The 27600-nt window shown below is 42.1% G+C and overlaps 1 protein-coding gene across 1 annotated transcript in view; it reads right to left on the bottom strand.

The window, feature by feature from the left end:
• Window positions 1–360: 360 nt before the first annotated feature.
• Window positions 361–27600, bottom strand: part of LOC116051998 (calcium-activated potassium channel subunit beta-4) — a 52232-nt gene continuing 24992 nt past the window's right edge. The window contains exons 3-4 of the mRNA XM_031302488.2: window positions 10281–10408; window positions 361–1005 (exon numbers count right to left, since the gene is read on the bottom strand). Coding sequence (XP_031158348.1) covers window positions 678–1005; window positions 10281–10408 — 456 coding nt within the window. The 3' untranslated portion in view covers window positions 361–677. The remainder of the gene's footprint in view (window positions 1006–10280; window positions 10409–27600) is intronic.

Raw genomic sequence — 27600 nt, 5'->3', positions numbered from 1 at the left:
GGCGATAGGGAGAAAATCACTATATTGTTGACCAAATACCTCGATATCGATATTGCGGCGATATTCTAGGATTGACAATTGGTGCTTTAACAAAATATCTTCACACTGGACATAATGTCTAAGTGGGGAAAAGGCAAATAATAGAACAGCTAGATCAGTCTGAAAATTACATCACTTTACTGTAACGCAGCCTTTAAAACCAGGAAAAGACACCACTTATGTCACGATATCCAAAATCTAAGGCCCAGCCCTAAGAGCGAGGCAGTTGTTATAGCGAATACAACCCCAACAGGGTGATCAGGACACCGATGCGAAGCGAAGCGGTCTTGAATCAGTATAATATATACGTGTTTTTTTTTAAACACACCGGTACCATTTCGGTACTCAGTATTGGGCGATACGCAAGTTCAAGTATCAGGCTCGGGAAAATCGTATCGGAACATCTTTAGTTGAAACCAGGGAAAAGGTGCTGATGTTTCTGCTGAAATCTATAGGCAACAGGGTGGGTTTCCCATCATCCTCTTCTCCTAATCGCTCCTGGTTTTAAAACTTCCGATGATACAAACCACGCCAGAGAGCGTTGGGTTGTTGGTGGCGTCTTCAGCCAGTTTATTCGATTTCGCCCACCGGCTCGTAAGCATCCGGATTCAATTCCACGAACAGCTTTCTGTTTCGTCCTAATGTTCTCGGTCGCGGCGTCGCACTGGCACCGCAAACAGCGGCAGGGTCCGTGTCGGCGACGACATCTCCAGGTCAGAGTTCGTCGTGAGAGGGTCGTCGACCTTGTTGCCGCGGCGAGCCGAGGGCCCCGCGGCGGACAGGTCTTGGCACACTTCGTAGGAGCATTTCCTCTTCTGGAGAGCCTCGGCTCGAACGGCCAGGGAGCGCGCGCACACCGTCAGGAGCACAATGAGCGTGCCCAGGAGCAGCGACACCATTGGCCAGAGGACGCAGTGCAGCAGGACGCTGGTGTCGTGGGAACGGCGCCACAACACATCGTCTGGCCTGAAATCACAGAAGTAAGAAAGAAAAAAAAATAATTTATAGCAGTTTTATCACTCAATAATGTGTCGATTGTACGGCAGCTTATAACCATAGACAGCATATAAGAATGGACCAACAGATCCCGTGTCTCTGGACGGAGACCAGTGAAGGATATTAGAAGCTCTTTTCCGGTGAGCGCTGAGCGTTACTGAGCAGCCTCCAACTGAGCTTGAAGACGTAGATGTGACGTGAGCAACCTGTCTGAAAGTTGGAAGTCTTCTGGTAGCTGTGCCAAGAGAAATCTCAATCATTCCCAATCTAGCAGAGACGGAGAGCGTAGGTATATGTAAGGAGATAACATAGACACAGGCTAATTATTGATCACTAAAATGCTAGTTAACATTAGTAATTAAACTTAAACAGCTAATGGAAGTCCAAACTGCCTGAGAGCTTCTCCTGTACTATACGGTAATTCCTCTACTATGAGACAGTAAGTCTCGTGGTTATGACCCAATCGTTAGCCTATTTTTATAAAAACGTCTGCTACGGAGCCATAACGTGAGGTACAAGGTAATGGAGCCTTTTATACATTGTCGTGTTTCTTTAGAAATAAACAATGGACAAATAGAGTCTTTAAACTCTTCAGATGTAAAGTTATTCTCTGTCAAAGTGACGTCAGAATGAATGGCAGTCAATGGGATGCTAACGGGAGGTGATGGCTTGGTAGCATCAAAATGGCGCCATAGGAGGTTCGAGCTCTGAAGCGAAGCTTACGCCCTTGCTTATAACTAAGACTGTCCCGAAACCATTTCTTGTGCTTCTAAGCTTCGTTACTAATCAACAGCGGATATTCAAAGACCATATTCCGCAGGGTTGCGCGACGTTGGAAATGTCTCTTAAGTTGCAAAAGTTGAGGAGTGGTTTTGGGAGTCCACGGTTTAGGATATGAAAAAGTTAGTTTTTGTTGTGCAGACAATGTGTCGGGTTTCAACTAGGGATTGATTTTTTCAAGGCTGATATCGATAGAGATTATTAGTAGTTATACCATGGTCTGGTTGAATACTCGATTCTGATTGGCTGCAGGGTGTCCATTAAAAAGTGATGTAGGACACCTAAAGGAGTTCCGGTGAAACTGTCTGTTAACCGTTCTAAATGAATGCGCTACATTAAATCAAAAAGGAAATGTGGATTTATTATTTCCAACTCGTCCTCTGAACACCACAGGATGGAGCTAACACACAGGCTGCAGGAAGTAAGTTATACTGCCCCTCTGGACTGACTTTGTTTCACAGAGAATAACGTTATCTCACATCCTGTTCACTGTTCATGTCGCTGCTTCAGGCTGCGCCGCTGCAGCCGACAGTAACGTTACACATCGCGGATCAAATTCTTCGTAAAAGTCGTTATATTGTTTCGGGGACAATGACATGGCTGGATAGCTAGCTTGTCTTGTTGTTCAACATACTGACAGGTTATTTTTACTGATTGCCAACTGCACACAATGTTATTGACTTTGGATCTTGCTAGCATAACGTTAGCTTTCTGGCTCGTAGCTAAACTGAAGGGTTCTATCCAGGGTTCAAAATTAACTCTTTTGTTCACCAGCCAAATGGCTAGTGAATGTTCAAATTTTACGAGCCACTCAATACATTACCATTGTTTTTTAGGCTAGTGAGTGAAGCAAATCTACCAGCCAGTTTCATATTTTACCAGCATTTGGCTAGTAGATGGTGCTAATTTTGAACTCTGGTTCTATCAGCTGAGCGGACTATATAAATACCTCCGGTTGCTAAGGGAGGCAAGTCGTATCTAAGGTCCTTCCTAATTCCTGGGGGAGTCTACAACGTTTGCATTGAGAACCTGATGGATGGGAATGATTGTTCCAGGTATTAGTCAAACCGTTACCGAGTTATTGTTTGGATAAACTTTAGATTTCGATTGTAAAACTAATTAAAATATGAACTAATGTTTTAAAAATATGTTATTTGGCAAGTGACCATGGTATGGACTTCGGCAGAGGTAACCGGTTCACGCCTCGCCGTCGTCCATTAATACCTGACAATGGACACCTCGTCGGGCATTAACCCTTACTTAATGAAGCCGATGGAACTGATATGCATTTACAGTGTAAAATGAAAAATTGAGATTTGTGGAGTTACAAACTCCAACACAAAACTGTGTTTAAATGCTTTAAGCATTTCATAAATGAGAAACTTTGAACATAATCCCCAGTAACATACAGTCAGATAGTGTTGGGCGGGGGTGTGGGGGGGACATTAAGCAGGACGCTGGTGTCGTGGGAACGGCGCCACAACACGTCGTCTGGTCTGAAATCACAGAAGTAAGTATATTTTATTACTGTAAATAATTTACAGCAGTTTCACCACTCAATAATGTGTCGATTGTACGGCAGCTTATAACTATGATTGTCTCGACACCATTTCTTGTGCTTCTAAGCTTCGTTACTAATCAACAGCGGATATTCGAAGACCATATTCCGGTTGTGCGACGTTGGAAATGTCTCTTAACCCTTGTGTAGTCTTCCCGTCGACCGTGCAACTTTTTGTTTTTCTGGGTTTTTTCCCCCAACATTTTGGTCGTCTATTTCAGAACTTTTGTTGCTTTTCACCCCGATGTTTTTGTCAATTTTAATTTTTTATTTGTATTTTTTTGGCCTTTATTTTTCACAGGACAGATGAAGACATGAAATGAGAGAGAGAGGGGGGAATGACATGCAGCAAAGGGCCGCAGTTAGAGTTTAGATTCTCAGCCTGAGCCGATATTCTTTTATATTTTTATTTATGGTCAATAAACCTAAAAAAAATGACATTATACCTAATTTCTGAGTTTGAAAAAAAGCAGACATTATGAATTATTCTGACTAATAGTTAAGATCAGAGGATGTTGAGTGAATCACAGACTGGTTTATGTCAAAGTTTGGTCAGGATGCTGTTTTGAAACTATTTAAACACGTTTTTTCAAATGCCATGAAATTAAATAAAACAATCAAAATTCAATGGAAGTAATCATTAATCTTAAAATGAAAGAATGTAATGTCCGCAACACTGCTTTAAACTCCCATATTTAATATAAAGGCAACATTTCGACCCTACTGGGTCTTCTTCAGGCCTTTTGCCTTTTTTTTTTTTCATTCATTTTTCATTTGTCCTGCACCTGCCAGAAGGTGGGCTGTGCACACAATTACTTTTATAAAAGTAATCATTAATCTTACCTGCGAAGAACATGGATGCATGGATGTATATGTTATATGGGTTCCATACAACGTAACATGCATGCATCCAAGTTATTTTGAGGCAATTTGGTTGTTAAGAAACCCATATTTCTGATATAAAAAAACTTTGAAAACGGAGGACAACACAAGGGTTAAGCACTTTGGTCAACTATGGTTGTTTTTAAACGTGCTATACTGTAAATTGAACTGAACTGAACTTTCCACCACTGTGTAAAGTTGCATTGGAAGGTTTTAGGGATCTAACAGTCCTGCCACCGCTGAAACAAGCCCATAAATCAAGTGCCTAACTGTGTTTTCCCTCGTCTTGAAAAATAACCTTTTGACTGCTCCAGTTCTTTTTCTCTAAAACACGAAATAATATCTTATCTGCAGCATCACCCCCCTGGGCCCTCATTTACGAATGAGTTCCCTCATTCTGATCCTTCTGGTGCAGAGATAAAAATACAACCAGCCAAGGTTACAGGTGAGCGTCGTCGGTGAATAATTGGAGGATTAAGCTGACACGCTAAAGGAGATCTCTTTCCTCCTTCCGTCTCAACAATTTTCGGTCACAGCATTTAAAAAGAAGGGGGCCGGCCAACACGACCTATATAAGATATGATGAGGTTCTTTAAACATCAGTTGACCTCCTCTTTTATATGTCATTGCAGTATTTATGCAACCGTAATATCCTCGAGACAGAGGCTGGTACGCCTGGATTAACAGAAACTTCAGTTTCAACTGGTGGAGATGATGGTTCTCAAGCTTTGTTGAACAGTTTTTTAAGGCCATGTACCCCCTAACCAGCGCAAATAATTTTTAGTAGAAAAGAAAGTCTCTATAAAGAGGAAGAATACAGCGATAGATTTACTAAACAACAGCCTTGGACCTGGAAAATATTTAAATGATGATGGAAAAAGATGGCAGAAAGACGGAAGTAAGACAAGAATAGGTCGAAAATAGTAAGAAATACTCTGATAAAAGAGACACAAACTTCAAAAAAGCAATAAAAACTTAAAAAAAAAAAAACAGTAGAAAGAAGGAAGGCAACACTCAACACAAAAATCAAAAAAGCAACCCGTTGTCATTCTGAACTCGTAAAATAAGGACGTTTGGACAGTGGCTGTCAGCGTCTGATGTGACGAAAAAGGCGTCTTTCAGCGTGTTTGTGTAACACACCGGGGAGAGCAGCAGTTAGAGAGGATTTAGAGAGTAGTATGTAAGGAGGTTGGTTGGGGGGGTGGATGGGTCAAACACAGGACTTTCACCCAGGAGAGAGGGGTTCGCGTCACGCTTGTCACGTTTGCTATAGTCACTGTTTTCTCTCCTCACGCGTGTCACACAACCGTACGCCCACCCACGACCTTTTCCTTAACATAACTGCGTCAAAGGGACGGCAATAGTCCCGACCAAGCACGTTTACTTATAGCGCTAAAGGGACGGCATTAGTCCCGACCAAGCGCGTTTACTTATAGCGCTAAAGGGACGGCAATAGTCCCGACCAAGCACGTTTACTTATAGCGCTAAAGGGACGGCATTAGTCCCGACCAAGCGCGTTTACTTATAACGCTAAAGGGACGGCAATAGTCCTGACCAAGCGCGTTTACTTATAGCGCTAAAGGGACGGCAATAGTCCCGACCAATCGCGTTTACTTATAGCGCTAAAGGAGACTTTCAGCGGCAATAAGAACGACAGAGGCACCTGACCAAGCGTCCATATTTTACGAGATGAGCGTGAGAACGTGTTGCAAAAAGAGACAAACTTCAAAAAAAGAGACACAAACTTTGAAGAAAAAAAGACAGTAGAAAAAAGTCAGGAAGAAAGGCAACAATAGGTCAAAACAAACGACAAAACCTTCGAGAAAAGCGACAAACTTGGGGAAAAAAAAACACAGTAGAAGTAACAACAGCCTTGTAACTGAAAAACATTTTGCAAAAAATCTCAGGTACCCCCTAGGGGGACACGTACCCCTATTTGAGAAACACTGGTGGAGATGATAGTGGGCATTTTAGTAGTGATTGGACAACTACACATCTAGGACACGCTCCCATCAGGACTCAATTATTGATATTTGAATAGCTTGTGTTTGTGGGTTTGTGTCTGCTGAATCCTTTTGAATTATTCTGGTTGTTGGTAAGGGGGCTTTGTTTGAAATACAGTACATGGTCTTTTGTACTATGACGTCTTAAAGGGTAATTTCGGTTGTTTTTTTCAACCCTATTCCCCTATGTGTTTGTGTGTAAGTGACTGATAGGAACAACAATCTTTGAAGTTGGTCCAGTAATTAGCGAGATCGCTGTAACTAGCAGCTACAGAACGGGCTGCAATGTAACCCTACGGTGGCAAATGTTCAGCGTCAGTTAGCGTCCACTAAAAATTCAGTTTTTGCCGCTGACAGACTCAGGGTCCTATCTTGCACCCGGCGCAGCGAAAAAGCCCGACGCAAGTGTCTTTGCTAGTTTAAGACCGACGCTGTTATCAATTTCCCATCCAGCTCCCACATTGTTTAAATAGCAAATGCACCTGCGCCCATTTGTGCGCCCATGGGCGTGCTGGTCTTACAGGGAGGTGTGTTCAGGTGCATTCTGGGCGTGCTGGTCTTACAGGGAGGTGTGTTCAGGTGCATTCTGGGCGTGCTGGTCTTACAGGGAGGTGTGTTCAGGTGCATTCTGGGAGTATTGCTATCTTGAGGCAGCGGGAAGTGATGGCGCCATTGACCAACAAAAACCTGGTCTAAAGTCAATAACGCAGCATTTCATTGTTATTTTAACAGAGCATTAGTAAAATGCTCCTAGGCTCGTGCACAGCGAGCGCACACTATGCTTGTTACACACACAGGGACGCACAGCAGCACACACACATGCAGAAGATTACAAATAAAAATATTACGGTGCAAATCCTCCATCATAACAGCAATGCCGTCAAATTAGCAAAAGTAGATTTGGACACGCCCTAAACGCACCTGCGCCAGGCGCTTCACGCCGTGTGCTTAGATCGTTAAAATAGGGCCCAGTATGTTTCTAACAAAAACAAAAAAACTATTATAATTCCCTTTACATAAATAAAGGCATTTGCACCATAAATTGTTGCAGAAAAATTCACCAGAATGCAGAAATATAAAGTGTTTGACGTTCAAAGTGGAGATCTCAACCCCCCAGATGTTGAACCCAAAGGGCAGAGTAGTTAGATATGACCATAAGTTGTCAAAACCACCTTAAAGCTCAGAGGGTTAATTAATCATTGTGTGAATTCCCATTTCAGGGTATGTTTTGCAAGCTCAGGGTCTGGTGCAGATTGCAGTGAGTATAGTTGAATAAAGCTATCATCACCACTGTGAATTCCCACTTTAATTGACACCCTGAACCCTGTTCCTCACACTAGAAACACAGGAGTCTGGAGGATAATTTAACCGTAAAAATTAACCGTAACCACTTTACGTTACGGCCATCATCATCATCATCATTTCATTTTGTGAAAAAAGATTCTGTGAGTTTGATTCGGCAGATTGTTTTAAACAGAAGTGGAAGAAGTGCTCAGATCATTTACTGAAGTAAAAGTAGAAATACTTTAGTCTAAATTCTATAGTACAAGTGGAAGTCCTGAACTCAAAATGTTACTTAAGTAAAAGCACAGATGTATTATCAGTGAAATGCGCTTAAAGTATCAAAAGCAAAAGTACTAATTATGCAGAACGGCTCATTTTCGCTCCTTCAGATTTTATGTCCACAGGTTTCTCGGACCTTTTGGCTTTTAATCAAAGAAGCAGATATACAGTGCTGCTCATAAGTTTACATACCCATGCTGAAGTTGACTAAAAAGAGGAATAAAAAAACATCTTTTAGAAATTGATCTTAATGCCTTAATTAAAACAATTTGGAAAAATCCAACATTTAAGGACACAGATTTTCTTTGTGAATGAATAATGTATCATAAATTAATAAATGAATAAATAAATGTTCTTCCTTAAAAAACAGGGGGCATAAGTCAGTCCACCCCTATGTTAAATTCCCATAGAGGCAGGCAGACTTTGATTTTGAAAGGCCAGTTATTTCATGGATCCAGGATACTATGCATCCTGATAAAGTTCCCTTGGCCCCCACATCATCACATACCCTTCACCATACCCCCACATCATCACATACCCTTCACCATACCCCCACATCATCACATACCCTTCACCATACCCCACATCATCACATACCCTTCACCATACCCCCACATCATCACATACCCTTCACCATACCCCCACATCATCACATACCCTTCACCATACCCCCACATCATCACATACCCTTCACCATGCCCCCACATCATCACATACCCTTCCCCATGCCCCCACATCATCACATACCCTTCACCATACCCCCACATCATCACATACCCTTCACCATACCCCCACATCATCACATACCCTTCACCATACCCCCACATCATCACATACCCTTCACCATACCCCCACATCATCACATACCCTTCACCATACCCCCACATCATCACATACCCTTCACCATACCCCCACATCATCACATACCCTTCACCATACCCCCACATCATCACATACCCTTCACCATACCCCCACATCATCACATACCCTTCACCATACCCCCACATCATCACATACCCTTCACCATACCCCCACATCATCACATACCCTTCACCGTACATGGGATGGGGTACTTTCCAAAAACTTTTCTCTCAATGCAAATCAAACCAGCTATTAGGCTGAAATTAAACCCCCTCTCTGTTACTGGGGATTATATTCAAAGTTTCTCTTTTATTAAATATTTGCTTAAACCATTTAAACAAAGTTTTGTGTTGGAGTTTGTAACTCCACAAATCTTAATTTTGACTTAAAGATTTTTCATTTTACACTGTAAATGCATATCAGTTCCATCGGTTTCATTAACTACTAATAATCTGTATCGATATCGGCCTTAAAAAAATCAATCCCTAGTTGAAACCCGACACATTGTCTTCACAACAAAAAACTTTTTTATATCCTAAACTGTGGACTCCCGAAACCACTCCTCAACTTTTGCAACTTAACCCTCCTGTTGTCCTCGGGTCAAATTTGACTCGTTTACAAAAACTTTTTACATCAGAACAACGACAAAAGAATGTCGAAAAAAGTGATAAATGTTGGAAAAAGATACAAAAATGCTTTTCAAAACGCTGAAAAAAGTGACCAAAAAACCCCCAAAATATATTAAAAAAAAAAGAATCAGAAAAAGTGACAAAAAAAAAAAAACATCACCAAACGTGACAAAAACGTGTTTAAAAAAGTGGCAAAAGAATTGGAAAAAAGTGAAGAAGAAGAAAAAAAAAAAAATGGAAAAAGCGACAAAAAATTCTTAAAAAAATTTAAAAAAAAACATCATAAAAAAAAAACACCCAAAAAGTGACAAAAAATGTGAAAAAAAGTGACAAAAAAATTTAAATAAAATTGACAAAAACATCGAGATAAGTGTAGAAAAAGATCAACAAAATGTTGAAATTTCAACCCAGAGAAACACAAAGTTGCACAGTCAACGGGAAGACAACATGAGGGTTAAATAGACTTTACCAGTCTTCTGCAGCAGTTACATCGTTCTTGTGAAAAATATACGTCACAAGCTGGGTTCAAAATTAACTTTTTCGTCCACCAGCCAAATGGCAAGTGAATGTTCGAATTTTACCAGCCATTCAATAGACTACCATTGTTTCTTTGGCTGGTGAGTGAAGCAAATCTACCAGCCACTTGCATATTTTACCAGCATTTGGCTGGTAGATGGTGCTAACTTCGAACCCTGGTCACAAGATGCTTGACAATGGAGCTACAAGGACTGTCAAATTGAAGTCGAGGGTGTCTAATGTTGGGTCAAAGGTCGCAGGCAGCAAATTGAGGGATGTGTGAAAAAGAAGCCCGTGCAATGCTGCAGGTTAAGACAGGCCATGTGTAATCTCCTGCGGTAACAACGATCTGTCAGCGAGGAAAACTTCACAGCATCACACATCCCCGGTTTCCAATGTATCAGCATCACACCTTAAAATAGAGTGCGCTGTGAATGTGTGTGCGTGTCTCACCTCCTCTGCTGGTTGAAGAAGCACGTGAAGGACTGGCTGCTGACCTCTTTGGTGAAGTAATCCTCCCACCACAGGACGCTGTCTTTGTTCTTCTGGTTGTCCCTCTCACAGGGAGGGACGTACGAACACTGAGAGACAGGAAAACAGATAGATACCAACACCGCTGCTTTGACAGAGCAACAGTTACGGGGTTAATTCTCCTCACATTGCACATTATTAAAGGGTAACTACCGTTCTTTTCAACCCTATTTTACTATGTTTTTGGGTGTAAGTGACTGATGGGAACTACAATCTTTGACATTGGTCCAGTATTAAAGTGCTCATATTACGCTTTTTGGCTTTTCCCCTTTCCTTTATTGTGTTATATATCTTTTTTTGTGCATGTTATAGGTTTACAAAGTGAAAAAAGCCCCAAAGTCCCCCCCAAAGGGACTTACCATCTCCAACAGAAAACACTGTTCACAAACTGCTCCAAACAGCTCTATTGTAGTCCAGCCTTTACTTCAGAGACAAACGTGGTCACTTTGGAACACACGTTATAATGCTCACCTAGCTGCTAGCATGGCACGCCCTCATACTCTGCTTCTGACTGGCTAGTAGTCCTTACCTAGCTACTGTCAGGGCACGCCCTCATACTCTGCTTCTGACTGGCTAGTAGTCCTTACCTAGGTACTGTCAGGGCACGCCCTCATACTCTGCTTCTGACTGGCTAGTAGTCCTTACCTAGGTACTGTCAGGGCACGCCCTCATACTCTGCTTCTGACTGGCTAGTAGTCCTTACCTAGCTACTGTCAGGGCACGCCCTCATGCTCTGCTTCTGACTGGCTAGTAGTCCTTACCTAGCTACTGCACATGTGCGACTCCCAACAAAGATGGAACAGAAGTGTGATGCCTCACTCTGTAGCTAAAACAGAGATCTCAATACACAGGGTGAAAAGAGGAGCTAGAGTAATGTGCAGTACAACAAAAATATGGTGTTTTTTGAAGATTACACTATGTAAACATATTCTGATATAACCTCTAAATATAATTAAGGAACCTGAAGATGAGCATAATACTGTAAGAGCACTTTAAGACAGATTGCTGCAGTCAGCAGCATAGAAACAAGCTACAATGTAAGTTAATAGGGCAATTGTCCAACTTGTATTTACCTTCACAAAAGTCCTCGTTTTGCCACTGACAGGCTCAGATTAATATTCTAATCTCGTTCGCTAAACCCACCAGACTCCATGTAAATAAACAGTAATTTTAGCATCGTAAAACACACTTCATTCAGAGTCAACAGAACCAAAAATAAAACTATAAAAAGCCGTTTTGGGTCGTCTTTCCACTTTTCCAATCATCACAACTCTAGTTTTGGTTGAAATAAACACATAGTTTACCGATTTACATGTGAAAACATGTGGCTCTATACACGCTAAAAGTATTGTTTTTTTAAATGGAGTCTGGTGGGTTTAGCGCTAGCGACTTCAGAGCTGTTTCTGGTTAAACAGAAAGGTCTCAAAGAGGTTTTAAAGGTCTATCTCTGTAGGGATCCTTTCCATAATGTTGTCAAGACAGTTAGAATATTAATCTGAGCCTGTCAGTGGCAAAACGAGCACTTTTGTGAAGGTAAATACAAGCTGCACAATTGTCCTATTAACTTACATTGTAGCTTGTTTGCAGCTATCTGCACTAATCTCTCTTAATACTGAACCACTGTCAAAGATTGTTGTTCCCATCAGTCATTTAAGACACAAAAACATAGGAAAATAGGGTCTAGGTTGAAAAAAAACGGTAGTTATCCTTTAATGGCCCAGACGGATCAGATTTGGACAGATGCCGGAGAGTCGATGCGTCCCTCTGGCGTTCTGGTGGCGATTACCCAGCAGGGGGCGCTGTAACAAGGTCAAAACGAGGCAACAGGCTTGAAACTGATTGACTCAGAGGGGGTCTGCATCGGCTCTCTTTCGTCTTTTTAGTTTAGTTCCAGCTTCCAAACATAACCTCACACACAGATTTCTCCTAGCAGGAGGCTGATTTGTGTCCTGGCTCGTTACTGTGTGGACTAAAAGGTTGCTATGGCGACGGTGGGATTGGTACACAGACAAAATGGGAGTTGGCGGGGAGGGTGGGGGGGGGGGTGATGTCGTGATTGCAACCTAAACTACATTTCAGCTCAACTCAACGAACAATATTACATTGAAAAGAAACATAAGACAATAAAATAATGTGTCTCCATCATGGAAGGAAATCAATACAGGTGCAAAACTATACCCAAAATCTATAAATGTTCTTTTTATAATAACTTGCGGGTAGAAAACTCCTGCGTCCCGTTCACACAGAGTTTAACGACGCCGAACAAAACGCAGACGAGGAATAACGGGATATACTCTCATCTCCTTCATCTAAAATGCATGTTTGATATGTCAACCTTTCTCATGAAGTGGTGTATGTATGACACGCCAATTTGTATGCCATTATTGGCGTGTTGCTTTTTTTAGCGTGTTTATCAACGCTGTTTGGCCCAAGGGGGTACGCTTCGCTTCAGAGCTCGAACCTCCTATGGCGCCATTTTGATGCTACAAAGCCATCAACCCCCGTTAGCATCCCATTGACTGCCATTCATTTTGACGTCACTTTGACAGAGAATAACTTTACATCTGAAGAGTTTAAAGACTCTATTTGTCCATTGTTTATTTCTAAAGAAACACGACAATGTATAAAAGGCTCCATTACCTTGTACCTCACGTTATGGCTCCGTAGCAGACGTTTTTATAAAAATAGGCTAACGATTGGGTCATAACCACGAGACTTACTGTCTCATAGTAGAGGAATTACCGTATAGTACAGGAGAAGCTCTCAGGCAGTTTGGACTTCCATTAGCTGTTTAAGTTTAATTACTAATGTTAACTATCATTTTAGTGATCAATAATTAGCCTGTGTCTATGTTATCTCCTTACATATACCTACGCTCTCCGTCTCTGCTAGATTGGGAATGATTGAGATTTCTCTTGGCACAGCTACCAGAAGACTTCCAACTTTCAGACAGGTTGCTCACGTCACATCTACGTCTTCAAGCTCAGTTGGAGGCTGCTCAGTAACGCTCAGCCATCACCGGGAAAGTTCCACCCAGGAGACCGGGGATCGGGTCCCGCGTGTCACGTTTCCTTCGTGTCCTGCGTGTGACGTTTCCTTTCCACGTTTGTTCTTTTCCTAAACCCAACCCGCGTGTGACGTTTTACTAAACCGTAGCCTCGCGATAACACGCCACGTGGCTTTAGAAAGTGGCGTATATGTTTACGCTATGACGTTGCAGACTGCCGTCCGATGTATACAGCGTAGACATAGACGCGGATAGCTCAAAATGCGTACAGATAACGCGCCACTTGGCTTTAGAAAAGTGGCGTGTATGTTTACACAAAGTCATGATGTCATGTTGCCAGATTTATGTTCAGACAGACACCTTTCTCTAAATGTTTTCAATGGATTGCACGTGTTTCTGTTTCTATGCTTCAATGTTCGGTGGCTCTCACTTGTTTCCACAGACAGAAACACCTTCACGGTTGCAGTTTTAAAGGCTGATATGTCTTGTAATAAGTCTACTGCAACAATAGGCTATCTAAAGTGAAGAAAATTATAATTTATGTTACTTCCTGCGCCATTTAATTTGCGATGGACAGTTATGTTGAGCAGCTCCATCAGGATACTGGGGTAGAAAACCACATACAGTGTTTATCTATTCAATATTACATATTCTTCATCCCTGAACTACAACAGAATCGACCCAATCACAATGTTTGTTTACAATAACTTGCCTGTAGAAGACTCTCTGTCCCGTACATACAATTACATACAACGGGGGAGAGGAACAGCTGGATTTACTCTCATGTCCTTCATCGAAAATGCATGTTTGATGCTTTCATAATTATGTCAACACTTTGACTAACGTTAGCTTGGAGAGCTAATGTACCTGTTGGGCCACAAACTAAAGAAAATGACGCCACCCAAACTAGCAGTCAGCCCGACCGGCGGTGACACGTTGCTGTTTCTAACGCCAGATTTGGTTTATCAAAGACACTAGCGGATCAACACGGGACAGATAAGAAGCACAGCAGAGACCCCAGATAGGTCAGACCTCCGTGTTTTAAATATATAATCTTTGAAGCTATAGTGCGTAGTTTCTGTCGCCCCCATGAGGAATTCTAAGTAATGACAACAACACTGTTGGCGCGTCCACATGATACAAGCCGTCCGTGATCACGCACCCCCTCACCGCTTCTCCACACAGTTGCTAGTAGCCAAGGAGGACACGGAGGATTAAAAAAACATGATGGAGTCTTCAGAAAGGGTTATTATTACATTACATGTCATTTAGTTGACGCTTTTATCCGAAGTGACTTACAATTGCTATTAGTGCTGTCAGTTAAACATGTTATTAACGGCGTTAACGCAAACCCAATTTTCACTGCGTCAATTTTTTTTTATTGCGAAATGAACGTACTTTTTGGCATAGCAAACTTTGTAGTTTTTTTTCACATGTTGTTGCAACAACTAGTAACATTAGAAAAACTACAACACCACACCGGATCTAGCTAGACCGGAAACTAAACAACAGGCACGTCACACACACTTGTTTGGGCTTGCGAGCCGGCCAAAGAGTAGTAGGCTAACGTTACGTTTTGAGTGGATGGCGAGTGTGAGACGCTGGACGGATGCCAATAAGATTCTGAATGGAAAGCTTAATTTTAAAAAGTACACAGCTGATGGCCAAGCACACAGCTGATGGCCAAGCACACAGCTGATGGCCAAACACACAGCTGATGGCCAAGCACACAGCTGATGGCCAAACACACAGCTGATGGCCAAGCACACAGCTGATGGCCAAGCACACAGCTGATGCCAATTCTCCGCCCCCTCATCAAAGCCAGGCAACAAAAGCACAAAGCAAGCCGGTCCACTTTCCATGTTGATAAGAGCATTAAAATGAGAAAAATTAATGGGACAAAAAGAAATCTGGGGACATTTAGAATAGATAAAAATGTGAGATTAATTGCGAGTTAACTATGACATTAATGCGATTAAATATTTTAATCTTTTGACAGCACTAATTGCTATATATGTCAGAGGTTGCACACCTCTGGAGCAACTAGGGGTTAAGTGTATTGCTCAGGGACACATTGGTTGATGTATCACAGTGGGAATCAAACCCAGGTCTCCCAGACCAAAGGCATGTGTCACATCCACTGCGCCATCACCACCTGTGTGGAAAAGTCACCGGACGCCACAATCTTCTGAACAAAGTGGTACTGAGAAACAGAGAGAGTTGTGTGGAGCTGATAGTCTTAATTAGCTTTGTAGCAACTCATTTGGCAATAGGTTTAAGTTACGCACTAAAGCTTTAAACGTGACAGTTAAACTGAACATGACAACAGAAACTAGAACTGCGAGCAGTTATGACGGGGTCCAAGCCTCGAGCAACGAGGGAACCCAGGAAATCTGGAACCATCAAATGTTTTTTACATGACTTACAATAACGATTAATAATAAATTCATTCATTTTTTGGTTAATCTGCCAGCTCTAGCTTGCATAAACTGTGGGGAAGTTTAATTCAAAGCACATTTTATGCACAAAATCTTAATTAGCAAAGTAACTAAAGCGGTCAGATGAATGTCGTGCAGTAGAAGTAGAAAGTGGCAGACAAAGAAAAGACTCAAGTGAAGTACAAGTACCTCCGATTTCACTGCTGCATGCTGGGCAGCAAACTGCCCACATATAAAAAACCAATTTGGTTATTATACCTCTCCTTTGTCCCTTAATACGTGGCCGTGGTATAAAAAGAGAAGTATAAAGCTATAATGGACTCCCAGGTGTTACTAAATGATTTCATGTTTCACAATGAAACATTTTAAATCACATTTAAAGACCTACCTCTTTCCACTCGCTGTTAGTTCAGTCTGAGACTCCTTGTCTTTGGTCTCCCTCTTGACTTATTCTAACTCACTTTTAACTGCTTTTTCATCTATTTGTTTTTTTGATTCCTTCTCTCCTAACTTCCTATTTCTTTACTTGACTTTGCTTTATCATATCAGTTGTTTAGTTTTGTATTACATTATGTATTTGTGCTCATTATGCACCTTTTTATTTCTTTAGCTGTGTACCTGTGTTGAGGCAGATCTTAGATGCTTGCATGGCTTCTTATACTGATATAATACTGTTGATGTGTAACTATGCTAATGTCTTGCTGCTTCCTGTAGCTCTGCATGGATTACTGAGGAAGCTTATTTGTTGCTCTAGCTGTCTGTGTGGTGTCTTGTTGACTTCTGTCTGCATAGTTTAACCTGTACTAATGTCTTGCTGTTTCCTGTTGCTCTGTTCTAAAATCATCTGGCCAATGGACTACAGTTGAAAATTAGCCAGCTGGCTAACACTGGCACATTTACAGACATGTTGATTAATGTGTGTTGTCCATACCTGCCAACATTTGGTTTCCAAAATCCGGGAGATTTGTGCGGGGGCATATTGTAAGTGTTAAGTGAGTTCAGCTTGCATCGCGTTTTCTGCCTCTGTCTGTCCTTTCGTGATGAAGGATGAAATCCCCTGTGTGCCCTTATGTGCCTCTTCTGCGCGATGGCCGCTGTGTTTTAATGTGCTGGGTGATGTCATTTTTCCCGCCGTGTGCTACATTAAAATCAATGCAACCTTACAAAAAGCGTGGAGGTTGTCGATATGACTATAGGTAAGATGCATGTTAATTATTGCGCCTAACACTGTTGAAATTTACAGCTATATTTCGATTTCTTTGCGGGAACACCGCCTTTACCTGTCTTTTTTATCGGTTGGCTTTCGGGTCTGAACTTTCCGCAAAGCTTGGCGTTCTCTGGGATATGTTTTCATGCCCATCAAATGGGACCAGTTTTAGCGCAAAGCGCTAATTAGCTTATAACGCTAGTTGTCGGGGCAGAAGGTAAAGTAAAAAGAAATCGCTATTTCTATACCACGGTCACGATCAGTCGAACGACGAACGCCGTGCTTGAGCTATGTTACTGGTTGCACGGCGTTCGTCGTTCGGCTGATCGTGACTGTTTCCCCAAGATGGCGCCCGCATGTATACGTGAACAGTACTGTCTTTCTAAACTATCTGTTTAATAAACTGTCTGTACACTTACAAAGTTCTCAATGCTTTGGTTTACATGTAGGGACCCTCATAGTACCGTGGAAGTGTGGTGATATTTTGAGCCTTGTTAGTTGTATCGACTCAACTGCGCAACTGGGTTATATGTTGCCAGGTTCCGGGTTATAGGTTGCCAGGTTGAGGGTTATATGTTGCCAGATTGAGTGTTATAGGTTGGCAGGTTGAGGGTTATAGGTTGCCAGGTTGAGGGTTATATGTTGCCAGGTTGAGGGTTATAGGTTGCCAGGTTGAGGGTTATATGTTGCCAGGTTGAGGGTTATAGGTTGCCAGGTTGAGGGTTATATGTTGCCAGGTTGAGGGTTATATGTTGCCAGATTGAGTGTTATATGTTGCCAGGTTGAGGGTTATATGTTGCCAGATTGAGTGTTATATGTTGCCAGATTGAGTGTTATAGGTTGGCAGGTTCTGGGTTATAGGTTGCCAGGTTGAGGTGACAAACGGGTGGAAAATTGTATATTGTGTGTGGATTGTGTGGATAGGATGCGTTTCATACAAGATCTGGCAACTGGTCAACATTAGACAAACATATTGGTCCGATTATTTATAAAGGAGTTTGGGCCATGCAAATTACGGGAGTTTCCCGGGAGAAATAACAAACCGAGAGGGGTCCGGGAGGTAGGGCTAAAAAACAGGAGAAACCCGGGAAAAACGGGAGTGTTGGCAGGTATGGTGTTGTCCTTTATAAAATAAAGAATAAAAATAAGAATAAACCGTCTGTATCGAGTGGAAAGCACTTAGGGGCAACTTCTGTTGTTTTAGGGCCTTTTTTTTAAAAAACCTAAAAGTCCAAACTAAGGTCCGGGCCAAGGTTCATGTTTTTGTCACATTGTGTACATTTGATCCGCTTAGTTTTGGTTTCACACGGCAGTCATGTAAAGCGTACTAAAGAACTATGAGACTCTCCTTGTTGTAGTAAATTATAGATCCGAGGCCTTGGGCCAGATTGACATCCTCCCCTGAAAAACACTCCCCAAGGTGGTTTGTTCAAGCAGCAATTACGAACTATATTTAAGTTTATAGTGGCGTAAACTTAAATATAATATAATATTAGTGCTGTCAAATGCATTAATCGCATTAATGTCATAGTTAACTCGCAATTAATCTCACATTTTTATCTATTCTAAATGTCCCTAGATTTCTTTTTGTCCCATTATTTTTTCTCATTTTAATGCTCTTATCAACATAGAAAAGTGGACCGGCTTGCTTTGTGCGTTTTTCGCCTGGCTTTGACGAGGGGCTGAGAATTGGCATCAGCTGTGTGCTTGGCCATCAGCTGTGTGCTTGGCCATCAGCTGTGTGCTTGGCCATCAGCTGTGTGCTTGGCCAGCAGCTGTTTTCTTGGTTATCAGCTGTGTGCTTGGCCATCAGCTGTGTGCTTGGTGATCAGCTGTGTGCTTGGCCATCAGCTGTGTGCTTTGCCATCAGCTGTGTGCTTGGCCTTCAGCTGTATGCTTGGCCATCAGCTGTATGCTTGGCCATCAGCTGTATGCTTGGCCATCAGCTGTATGCTTGGCCATCAGCTGTATGCTTGGTCATCAGCTGTGTGCTTGGCCATCAGCTGTGTGCTTGGCCATCAGCTGTGTGCTTGGTTATCAGCTGTGTGCTTGGTCATCAGCTGTGTGCTTGGCCATCAAGTGGTATTTCAGACTGGACGTGCTGCGATGATAGCTCAGTTCACAATGACCAAACACACAGATCACTTTGTTCTTGTTACTGGAACCATTTGGCAACTTTTTAAAATTAAACTTTCCATTCAGAATCTTATTGGCATCCATTTCGGCGTCTCGCGCTCGCCATCCACTCAAAACGTAACGTTAGCCTACTAGTCCTTGGCCGGCTCGCAAGCCCAAACCAGTGTGTGTGGCGTGCCTGTTGTTTAGTTTCCGGTCTAGCTAGATCCGGTGTGGTGTTGTAGTTTTTCTAACGTTACTAGTTGTTGCAACAGCATGTGAACAAAACTACAAAGTTTGCTATGCCAAAAAGAACATTAATCTCACGATAAAAAAATTGGCGCCGTTAAAATGGGTTTGCGTTAACGCCGTTAATAACGCGTTTAACTGACAGCATTATATAATATACGTAATAATCAAAACTGGCCAATGCAACCCATCCCCCCCCTGAAATATCTAATAATTTCCTTTACATAATTAAAGACATTTTTACTGCCTTGTCTGTCTTGTCCTGTCTTTTAATGTTTTGTAATTATGTTTTTAATGTTATGCAGTAGGCTGTATAACGATGGAGCGTGTAATGGTGACCATGAATTTCCTACTTGTGGATAATAAAGTTTACCTTCACCATAAATTGTTGCAGAAAAGAATTCACCAGAATGCAGGAAATGAAGTGTTTTAATATGCTCAAAATTTCAATTGTGCTCAAAAGTGGAGATCTCAATGTTGAACCCAGATTTACAGCATTGAGTTTTGAGCGGAGCAAAGCAGGAAGTAAGGTGACGCAATATAACACAGGACTTTCAACATGTGTAAGCCGGGGTCGAGACCCGTTCAAAAATAATAGTAAACAATGAGATTTTTCTATGTTTATGAAGATCACGTTCAACATCACGTCCGTAACCTATCGGGAGTGAAATAACGTCGGATTTGGACCCAAACCAAGATCTTTTTCTAAACTTAACCAAGTAGTATAAGACCACCTCTTTACATTACCACCGTTTGGTCCGGGGAGGTTTCACACATAATGTTGGTTCCACTGAAAAGTGCTTTATGAATAAAGATGGATTGAATATGGAGAACATCGGAGGAGACATTTGTCCGGTAAATCTGTCTCACAGATTAGGACATTACTGTCGTCACCGTCTGTGATTAATGTGAGATCTTTTATTTTCTCTCAGCTGTAAAAATGCTTTTATGATCAGATCAGATGTTCGGTCTGATTGCATCTCCTCGAGAAGGCAGAGAGACCATCTCTCTCTCTCTCTCTCTCCCTCTCTCTATCTATCTGTCTCTCTCTCTCTTTCTCTCTCTCTCTCTCTCTATCTATCTGTCTCTCTCTCTCTTTCTCTCTCTCTCTCTATCTATCTATCTGTCTCTCTCTCTCTTTCTCTCTCTCTATCTATCTATCTTTCTCTCTCTCTATCTATCTTTCTCTCTCTCTCTCTTTCTCTCTCTCTCTCTATCTATCTGTCTCTCTCTCTCTCTTTCTCTCTCTCTCTCTCTATCTATCTTTCTCTCTCTCTTTCTCTCTCTCTCTCTCTATCTATCTCTCTCTCTCTCTCTTTCTCTCTCTCTCTCTCTATCTATCTTTCTCTCTTTCTCTCTCTCTCTATCTATCTATCTTTCTCTCTCTCTCTCTATCTATCTATCTATCTGTCTCTCTCTCTCTCTCTCTCTCTCTCTCTCTCTTTCTGTCTCCCCTCTCTCTTTCTCTCTCCCCCTCTCTATCTGTCTCTCTCTCTCTCTCTCTATCTATCTTTCTCTCTTTCTCTCTCTCTCTATCTATCTATCTTTCTCTCTCTCTCTCTATCTATCTATCTATGTGTCTCTCTCTCTCTCTCTTTCTGTCTCCCCTCTCTCTTTCTCTCTCCCCCTCTCTCTCTCTCCCCCTCTCTCTCTCTCTTTCTCTATCTCTCTCTCTCCCTCTCTCCCTCCCTCTCTCTCTCCCTCACTCTCTTTCTCTCTCCCTCCCTCTCTCCCTCACTCTCTTTCTCTCTCTCTCTCCCCCCCCCCTCTCTCTCTCTGTGTTTCAGGTAATTGTCAGCTTACTAACCCGCTCAGCTCAGCAGCCATTCATCACCCAGCCAATCAAAAAAAGCACCTCGCCTGATGACATCATAAGTGGGTCGCCCTGCTGGATGATTGCGGTTGCCATGCCAGCAGGCCGAGGGTACAATTATATATGTGTGTGTGTGTTGTGTGTGTGTGTGTGTGTGTGTGTATGTGTGTGTGTGTGTGTTTTTTAGTCCCGAATTAATGGCCCAAATGAGATCAATGTAGAGAGTGTGTGTTGACATGCGGAGGGTTTCCTGACAACACACACTGATCACAATGCTGCTGCTGCTGGTTTTTGGTTTTCACAGCAGAGACACACTGATGTGTCCAAAGTGGTTTTTTTGGGGGGAGTTGGGTTGACAATCTTTCGGTTGTTAAAATGAAATAAAGTCAGTTGGAATGAGCAGAACCAAACGCAATGTGGACTGGTTTTTTTTTTTACAGTTTTAAGCGGCGATGCAGAATGAAAATCAGTTTTTCTGCTCGGGGTCAAGATGTGTTCAAACGTTCAAAAAATTATTATTCGAAAAATATGTGGAAATTATGCGTCCATAGATTCTGTGCGGCCCTGGAAATGGGACATGATTGTGACTCGTGTATTTGTCTTTAACAAGTCTTTTTTTTATTAATTTTTATTTCATTTTGTCATTGATGCTTATTTGGCAGATTCTATGTTTCAGTCTAACTACAGAATAACATTTTAAACTTTTAAAAGAGCTTCAAAATCAATCATTCAATCAACCAATCAAGTCCCTGTTCTGACTGCCAGCTTAAAGCTGTTGTTGGTATATCCAGATTGAGTTTAGAAAGTCTGGACAGCAAAAAAACAAACATGAAATGCGATTTCTTTTCAAATCGGTTTCAAACAACATTTGGAGATGGTTTGAAATGCGATTTTCTACAGATGCGTCTTAGTCTGGACACTCTGGCCGCTCAAATCGGATTTCAGTGTGTCTCTTTACCTCATTAGATTAGACCTATTACAGGAAAGAGCAGCCTTTAAAACTGCAACCATACAGGTGTATACAGTCATGTGAAAAAATTAGGACCCCCATGCTAAAGTTGACTAAAAAGAGGAATAAAAAAATCATCTTTTGGAAATTGATCTTAATGCCTTAATTAAAAAAATGAGGAAAAATCCGACCTTTTAAGGACACCAATTTTCTTTGTGAATGAATAATGTATCGTGAATAAATAAATGTTCTTCCTTAAAATACAGAGATTGGCATGGTTTTTATGTCAGTTAGCCTAATAACTGGTCTGATTTGCATTGAGAGATGATTTTATGGAAAGTACCCCATGCCAATCTCTAGGTATGGTGAAGGGTATGTGATGATGTGGGGGTATGGTGAAGGGTATGTGATGATGTGGGGGTATGGTGAAGGGTATGTGATGATGTGGGGGGTATGGTGAAGGGTATGTGATGATGTGGGGTATGGTGAAGGGTATGTGATGATGTGGGGGTATGGTGAAGGGTATGTGATGATGTGGGGACCAAGGGAACTTTATCAGGATGCATAGTATCCTGGATCCATGATATAACTGGCCTTTCAAAATAAAAGTCTGCCTGCCTCTATGGGAATTTAACATAGGGGTGTACTGACTTATGCCTCCTGTATTTTAAGGAAGAACATTTATTTATTTACGATACATTATTCATTCACAAACAAAATTGGTGTCCTTAAAGGTTGGATTTTCCCTCATCTTTTTTAATTAAGGCATTAAGATTAATTTGCAAAAGATGATTTGTTCATTCCTCTTTTTAGTCAACTTTAGCATGGGTGTCCTAATTTGTTCACATGACTGTAGGTCTGTCTGTGGAAACGAGTGATAGAACAGAAACATCCTTTAAGAAACATTTTAAAAAAGGTGTCGGCATTTCAAAGTTCTCTCCAATGAACCACTGTCCCACTTAACAAAGGCGCCCCAAAAATTAACAGTGAGCGCACAGGAGCATCAATCACTTCCTGACAGTGCTGACAGCTACAAACACAGCTGGTCCTGATTGGATCAATCAAGGGGGGGAGAAGTCGTTTGATTGGTCTTTAATGAAGAAGTGAACTTTGTCCTGCGGGAAAGTTTAGATGCAGCAGAGAAAGAGGACACTGACGTTCAACGAGACTGTCCTCCCCCGAAAAAAAGCTCCCATAAGTCGTTTGTTCAGGCAGCAATTATGACTCACGGTGAGTTTTTTTAACCCTCCTGTTGACCTCGGGTCAAATTTGACCCGTTTTCATAATGTTTATATATCAGAAATTTGGGTTTCTTTCAACCAAATTGTCAAAAAAAGTAACGTGGATGGTTCCCTACAACACTCTTCACAAGTAAAATACATGAGCAGTGCACTACTTTCATTGAATTTGGGTGTTTTATTCAATTGAATAGCATTTGAAAAAATTATTGAGAAAAGAACGTTGAAGAAAGTGACAAAAGTGTCGATGTGAAGACAACATAAGGGTTAACTTGATGAGATGGAGGACTCGAGTCGCACAAACAGCTGACTTCAGACTTGACTCGGACTCGAGCTTCGAGACTCGTCAACAACCTGTTTTCATGCAATTATTGCTTTTTAAATCTAAATGTATTCATGTATTTCTATTTTCTTTAGTTGGCGCGTATACGTTGGGGAAACGTATGACGAGCTGCATGTCCCCGCCCTTTGACGTAATGTGCAACGTAACTCATGCGTTATGCCTTATGTGCGCGCACTCACATATCAAAAAATGCATTGACGATGGAGACACCAAGTCCTCCTGGAGTTGTGCCTTTTGTCTTTAGTTTTGCTTTCAATAACTTGGTAAACAGTGGCAGTAAGAGAACAGCTACATGCAAGGTGAGTGACACCAAGATGAATGATGCCGGATCAACAACGTCGAACTTCATCAGGCATCTCCAAACGCACCCAGATAGGTCAGTCACTGCTAATGTGAAAGAGACGTTACATTTAGCATATATCGTCACAGGTAACAAGCTAACCATCGCTAAGTGTTGTGCTAATGCTGGGAACAGGCACATTGTATCTTTGTAGTTGTATCCAGATCAGATGGCCAGAGACTTGAGACTCGACTTGGCCTTTCAAAAAATGACTTGTGAACATCTCTGGTTCCAGGTAGTCTTTCCATTTCCTGCTACTTTACACTTCTACTCCTCTACATCTCAGAGGAAACTAGTGTACTTTTACTCCACTACATTGATCTGAATGCATTAGTTACTTTGCAGATTCAGATTTTTGCAAACAAACTATATAAAAATGTGCTGTACATCTGAAACAAAGTTTATTAATAACCCATTGAAGATTTTGGTCACATCACCCGGCCCTTCTACACTACATATCTGTATTAATACACACCAATCTTTCTCATAATGTGCCAGCTCCATACAGAATAAATCAAAATGGTGCAGACTGTCTGCCGACAGTATCAGAGCGAGGCGGTGTTGCTGTAGCACAACCTTGTTATGACTCTAGATACGGGAGATAATCAGGACGTACGGTAGGAGAGTCTGGTCATCAGTGACCTGCTGTTGCCTTTCTGTCTGACTCTGACTCTGCACACGGATAAACAGATTAACAGGAGGCCACGTGCACCCGTCTGTCCACCTGTCTGTCCATTGCTCTGTCCACCCGTCTGTCCTTCGCTCTGTCCTGTCTGTGCACCTGTCTGTCCACCCGTCTGTCCTTCCCTCTGTCCTGTCTGTGCACCCGTCTGTCCTTCGCTCTGTCCTGTCTGTGCACCTGTCTGTCCTTCGCTCTGTCCTGTCTGTCCACCTGTCTGTCTGTCCACCCGTCTGTCCTTCGCTCTGTCCTGTCTGTCCACCTGTCTGTCCATCGCTCTGTCCTGTCTGTCTGTCTATCTATCCTGTCTGTCCATCATTCTGTCCTGTCTATCCTGTCTGTCCATCATTCTGTCCTGTCTGTCTGTCCACCGGTCTGTCATGTCTGTCTGTCCACCGGTCTGTCATGTCTGTCTGTCCACCTGTCATGTCTATCTATCTATCACTCTGTCCTGTCTGTCCACCTGTCCGTCCACCAAACTGTCTGTCTGTCCACTGGTCTGTCCTGTCTTTCTGTCCACCTGTCTGTCCACCGGTCTGTCTGTTTGTCTGCTGGTCTGTCTCTCGTCCTCTGAAGGCCGAACGAACAGGATGCTGATGAATCTGCAGGTCTGTGTCACTTATTTAAGCAGGTGTGTGTGTGAGTGTGTGTGTGTGTGTGTGTGTGTGTGTGTGTGTGTGAGTGTGTGTGTGTGTGTGTGTGTGTGTGTGTGTGTGTGTGTGTGTGTGTGTGTGTGTGTGTGTGAGAGTGTGTGTGTGTGTGTGTGTGTGTGTGCATTTCTAGATGGTCTTTTAACATCTCTTTGTGGTGGTTTTGCATCTATTTTGAGTCTCTTTGCAATAACTTTGGGTCTCCTTGTAGTTGTTTTGTAGTAATGTTTTGACTTTTACTGTATAAGAGTATTTTTTACAGTGTGGCATTAGTACTTTTACTTAAGTAGAAGATATAGTAGCATGTCACCGATCGCTTTGAGAGTAGTTTTAACGGAGAGAGGGGAGTGAAGCAGAGGGGAGACAGAGGCTCCCAGCTGGGCAGGGACACACCGACGGCCACCCTGACGTCCTGGAGCTCCAGAAGCTGCCTCATTACAGTTAATTAGTTTAACACACACACACACACATTAATGTTATCATTTCTCCCTTATTACATTAAGTATTTCCCCCCTGAAGAAACGCATGTTTTCATAAATGATTAATTCTTTCTGACCTTTTCAGCTGATTTGTTGTGTGTTTCTGTCGCTGTCTGTAATCCTCCGCAGTGAGGACATTCCCTTTGAATGATTAGTTTGGGTTCAGAGTTCATTATTAATATTAAAATAACGGTGAAAGTTAGTTAGAGGGTGTCAGTCATCCGAGCGGCGTTGCCCTCTGGTTACCCGCGGCTCCTGTCATTTCCATTTATAACATAATTAACTCATAAACGAGGAAATTACTCAGCGAGTAATTGGCTCAGTGCAACCGCCCACCTGCCTTCATCTCCTCTCCTCTCCTCTCCTCTCCTCTCTTCCTTCCTCCCTCTCTCAGTGTGTTCATGTTGCTCTCTCGTTCTTTATTCACCATTTTACGGCTCAAAACACACACTTTACTGCTGATTGGCTTTTTAAATGACAGGAACTGGGAGGAAGACTCGAATGAATCTGCCTCACAGAGGTGAAGGCTTCCGCTGCTGCTCGTCTCAGAATACTCTCAACAAATCAGCAGGGATTGACACGGTTATCGATCCATAGCTCAATGATCAACAAGTCCTCCTCATCACATGGGTCGTTTGTTCCTACCCTCTAATACGACCCACAGGAGCGTTTCATAAATCAGGGCGTAGCTGTAATTTCCGAAGTGAGGAGGACAGATTGTTCAAGAGGAGGATTTTTTTATTGAAAGATCCTCTCCCATTTGTCTCTCCTAATTGCGGATTCTGAGTAGCCTACATTTCATTTATGATTGATGGAAAAACTGGCATTTCCATGAACCAAAACCAAACTCTTTTACTGCTTTAGCTTTAGTCAGTCCCTCCAGAAAAACGCCAAAGCAAAGTCTGCATATTTATGCGGGGGCCGCATTTTTTTCAAATACGCCGCACTTTCGCCGCATAAATTGCCGATTTCTGCGCATTTCATACACTTGCGTGATTTCATAATCCCCGCATTTTCGTTACAAAAATAGTCACATATATCATAGCAGAAAGTTGAAAAACGTTGCGTTTACTTCACACAAGAGAAGCCGTTTCCCCTGTTACCATGGGAACGTTATGAAGTGACGTAATTACGCGACGTGAACATCATCGAAAAGCTGCAAACCCCGCGATGAAGCCACGATGAAACCGCAGTTTTTGCAAGTTCCCGCAATTTCATCGCATAAAATTGCATAAATATCCCGCATATTCCATCACATTTTTTAAGAAAACCTGCCGCATAATCAAGGATCTTTGCCCGCAACAATCACAAAAAAAAATTCTGGAAGGACTGATTAGTGTAGGGGCGTCCGGGGGCCTCTGACACATTGTAATGCCACTATTCCATCATATGCACTGGTCTTAATTATTGCATATTTAAATGAGCTTTCCTCCTTATAATTGTTTTGTATAAATTATTTTATTATTGCCTATATCTATATGAGACGATCAATCAACTGCAGAGGTGTCAAGTAACGAAGTACAAATACTTTGTTACCGTACCTAAGTAGAAATGTCCGTAGTTGGTAGCCAGGAAGACCAGCCAACCTCCTCGCTTGTGATTGGTCGGGACATTTTCCTCGAGTTCTCTTGAGTCTCTGCCACGGACATCTTGGTACTAGTACTAGGCTACATACGGACATCTTGGTACTAGGCTACAAACAGACATCTTGGTACTAGGCTACATACAGACATGT

The sequence above is a fragment of the Sander lucioperca genome, chromosome 20 (genome assembly GCF_008315115.2).
Source record: "Sander lucioperca isolate FBNREF2018 chromosome 20, SLUC_FBN_1.2, whole genome shotgun sequence".
In the NCBI taxonomy this organism is placed as follows: Eukaryota; Metazoa; Chordata; class Actinopteri; order Perciformes; family Percidae; genus Sander; species Sander lucioperca.
Note: the sequence above shows the minus strand (reverse complement) of the source record. Positions and strands in the feature narration are given on the sequence as shown.